This window comes from Amborella trichopoda, chromosome 1, assembly GCF_054954075.1.
Source record: "Amborella trichopoda isolate Santa Cruz 75 chromosome 1, AtrichopodaSantaCruz75HAP2 v2.0, whole genome shotgun sequence".
In the NCBI taxonomy this organism is placed as follows: Eukaryota; Viridiplantae; Streptophyta; class Magnoliopsida; order Amborellales; family Amborellaceae; genus Amborella; species Amborella trichopoda.
The window spans coordinates 33155907-33158696 of NC_142336.1; the positions used below are offsets into that span (position 1 = coordinate 33155907).

Sequence of the window (2790 nt, forward strand, 5' to 3'; positions counted from 1 at the left end):
TTCATGTATAACTCACAATCCAACTTATAGTAGACAGCGAGTGGTTGTTTCGTCTGTGATTCGGCTTTTGTTTGCCAAAATTGTGTTTCCATAAAGAAACGAAATGAGTATGACTCCAAACAAAACCAGAGGATGATATCATAAATAACGAAATAGTCCAAAATTTTATTAATATATATCAGATTCGGGAGGAGTTCCAGACACCTATAATGTAACCTGTTTCTTTTACTGTGAGGAAAATTAATAGAGAGAAAAATTAAATATTTTGTGATTCTTCTATATACCATAAGTTTCTAAAATAAAAAATTAATAAAAAAACGTTTCACTTTCTACGTATTCCCGCTCTCTCTCTACACACTATGCACTCTCCCTCTGTTCCTCCTCTAGTACTCTCTCTCTCATCCTTCCTTGCTCTTCTTCCCTCTTCTCTCCCTATATCCCCTCTCCCGCCTTCTTTCCATCTCCTCCTCCCTCTCTACCCTTAATATACATTATTTTAGAGGTAATGAAATTCGAATTTTAAAGAGATTCTCGAACTCATGATTCTCTTATACTTTTTTTAAAATTATCTGCAATATTAGTCTTCAATTTTAAATCAATACAAATAAAAAAGTATGTTATAGCCACAATTTTGAGAGTATGGTTTTTGTCACCACCACTAAATGGTGTAATGGTGTAAACAAACTCGCAAGATCCACATGAAATCAAACATTTGAGCACCATTTGGTTTCCCAACCAAATTGCCATTTAAGCTTATCTGGAAATTTCTCACCATCCATTTTAGCACCAATAACTAGCACCAATAACTAATTGATGTTGATGTTACTATTATTGTTTTGGAAAAGCATAACCATTACTTTTATTACAAGGTGGTCACAATTAATCTTGACCATTGGATTTACTTTTGTTACAAAATGGTCACAATTAATATTGACAATTGGATGTGAAATTGAGTGACTGCATTTATTTTATTGACCAAGTTTAAAATTCAAAAAAAAATTTCTCGAACTTTATAACACACCCAAGCTATCAGATTTCACATCGGATGGTTACAAATAATTATAACCTCCATATACTAAAGGCAAATGGTCTCTTTGTATACAATCCCTATTGTTTTCATAGGCAAAAAAGGTGAGATAAGAACGCCCCTTGGACCCCAAAGCCAATAATCCAATTCCCAATATTAATTTATGAGCACATATACTCCCTCGAGAGCATAATTTACTTCTACTCCCTCGGTCTAAAAGACCTACCAAGGAGATTTTTTTCAATCTAAAAATATTTTTTTAAAAAAATTGAAATTTGAATTTTTTTCACACTTAAATCTCACCTTCCAAAAATTGGACAATTTCTATTCAATCATGCGACATTGTTTTTTTCAAGTGCTTATAAGGTGCACTTAGGATTTTCTTTCTTTTATTGAGATTAATCTATATGTTAAACAGGCTATATCCCAAAAAATTGAGTTTCTAAAACTAATCATAGTAGAATATCTTTTAGCTTAGTTTATTACTTCACCACAAAAACTTGTACTTGTTTTACTTGAAAGTTATTATTCTCATCCGTCTTCCCCGGTGGCATAACTTCTGATTCTTTTTTTTGAACTTCAGTTGAGACAAATCTGGACCCATAACCATCCCTTCAATCTGGCATGTCATATGTTTGACCTGTCTTTTTGGATCTGTTTTTGTTTTGGACCAAAACAGAATCAATGCCCTTTTTGTTAACTGATATATTGCCATTACATATATTTCTACACATGGTTGGGATCAAGCAAGGTATCCGTCTCTCTTTTTCAGGATTCCCCAAAACCAAATGCATAATTATGCGAGAGGAATTTCCATCAAGTGAAGGAAATAATCCACCAAACATTTAGTTATTATAACATAGGGCAGAAGAGAAAAAGGGAAACTGCATTTAAGCCACCTTCCAAGCAATGGGATGAGATGAGCTTATACTTTTTTGTGTTTCATTTTTTTTCTTTTTTCCCTGTTATTGGCAACCATGGAAAAACTCTCATCAATTCGTTTATGTAAAGGTGCTGCTCATTTCTTCACATGGATTAAGAATACAAAAAGAATATGATTCATCCTTCCGCATGCCAACCCTTAGGAGATGATTGCATCTTAACAAGAAAACCATAAAGAAGGAACCACCTCTCATTTATTAGCCTCGATAAATTCCCGGTATTCCTTCTTCATTTTCACTCCGGATACGGTCCTGTACAGGAATATACAGCCCATGGGGGGTGAATAATAGAACATAAAAGAAATTTGGCATGTTATGTGAAATCAACCACCTCTTTGAAGGTGGCTTTTGCAAGTGGCCACTCATATGCTAAAGGTTTAATGAAAATATAAAAACCCATTTTTTGTGATGTTTTTGACACAAAGTATGGAGGACTTACCCCTCAGAGGATTACAGACATTTACATAAAATGTCGGTCCTACTTTCACAAGAGGATCAAAGCACGTGCAAGCACAAGCCCAAACTGGAATATACAGCCTCTGGGGGGTGAATAATAGAACACAAAAAGAAATTTGGCATGTTATGTGAAATCAACCATCTCTTTGAAGGTGGCTTTTGCAAGTGGCCACTCATATGCTAAAGGTTTAATGAACATATAAAAACCCATTTGACTCAAAGTATGGAGGACTTACCCCTCAGAGGATTACAGACATTTACATAAAATGTCGGTCCTACTTTCACAAGAGGATCAAAGCGCGCAAGCACAAGCCCAAACTGTAAGGTTTGACGAGAAATCTCAAAGGGAAGATAACCTCAGGCAAT

General features: G+C 34.8%; 1 protein-coding gene across 4 annotated transcripts in view; it reads right to left on the reverse strand.

Moving 5' to 3' along the window:
* Positions 1 to 1717: 1717 nt before the first annotated feature.
* NTRC (NADPH-dependent thioredoxin reductase C) overlaps positions 1718 to 2790 on the reverse strand; it is a 25066-nt gene continuing 23993 nt past the window's right edge. For all 4 annotated transcript variants that reach the window (XM_006837360.4, XM_088862564.1, XM_020663717.2 and 1 more), the window contains exon 10: positions 1718 to 2220. In XM_006837360.4, coding sequence (XP_006837423.1) covers positions 2160 to 2220 — 61 coding nt within the window. In that variant the 3' untranslated portion in view covers positions 1718 to 2159. The remainder of the gene's footprint in view (positions 2221 to 2790) is intronic.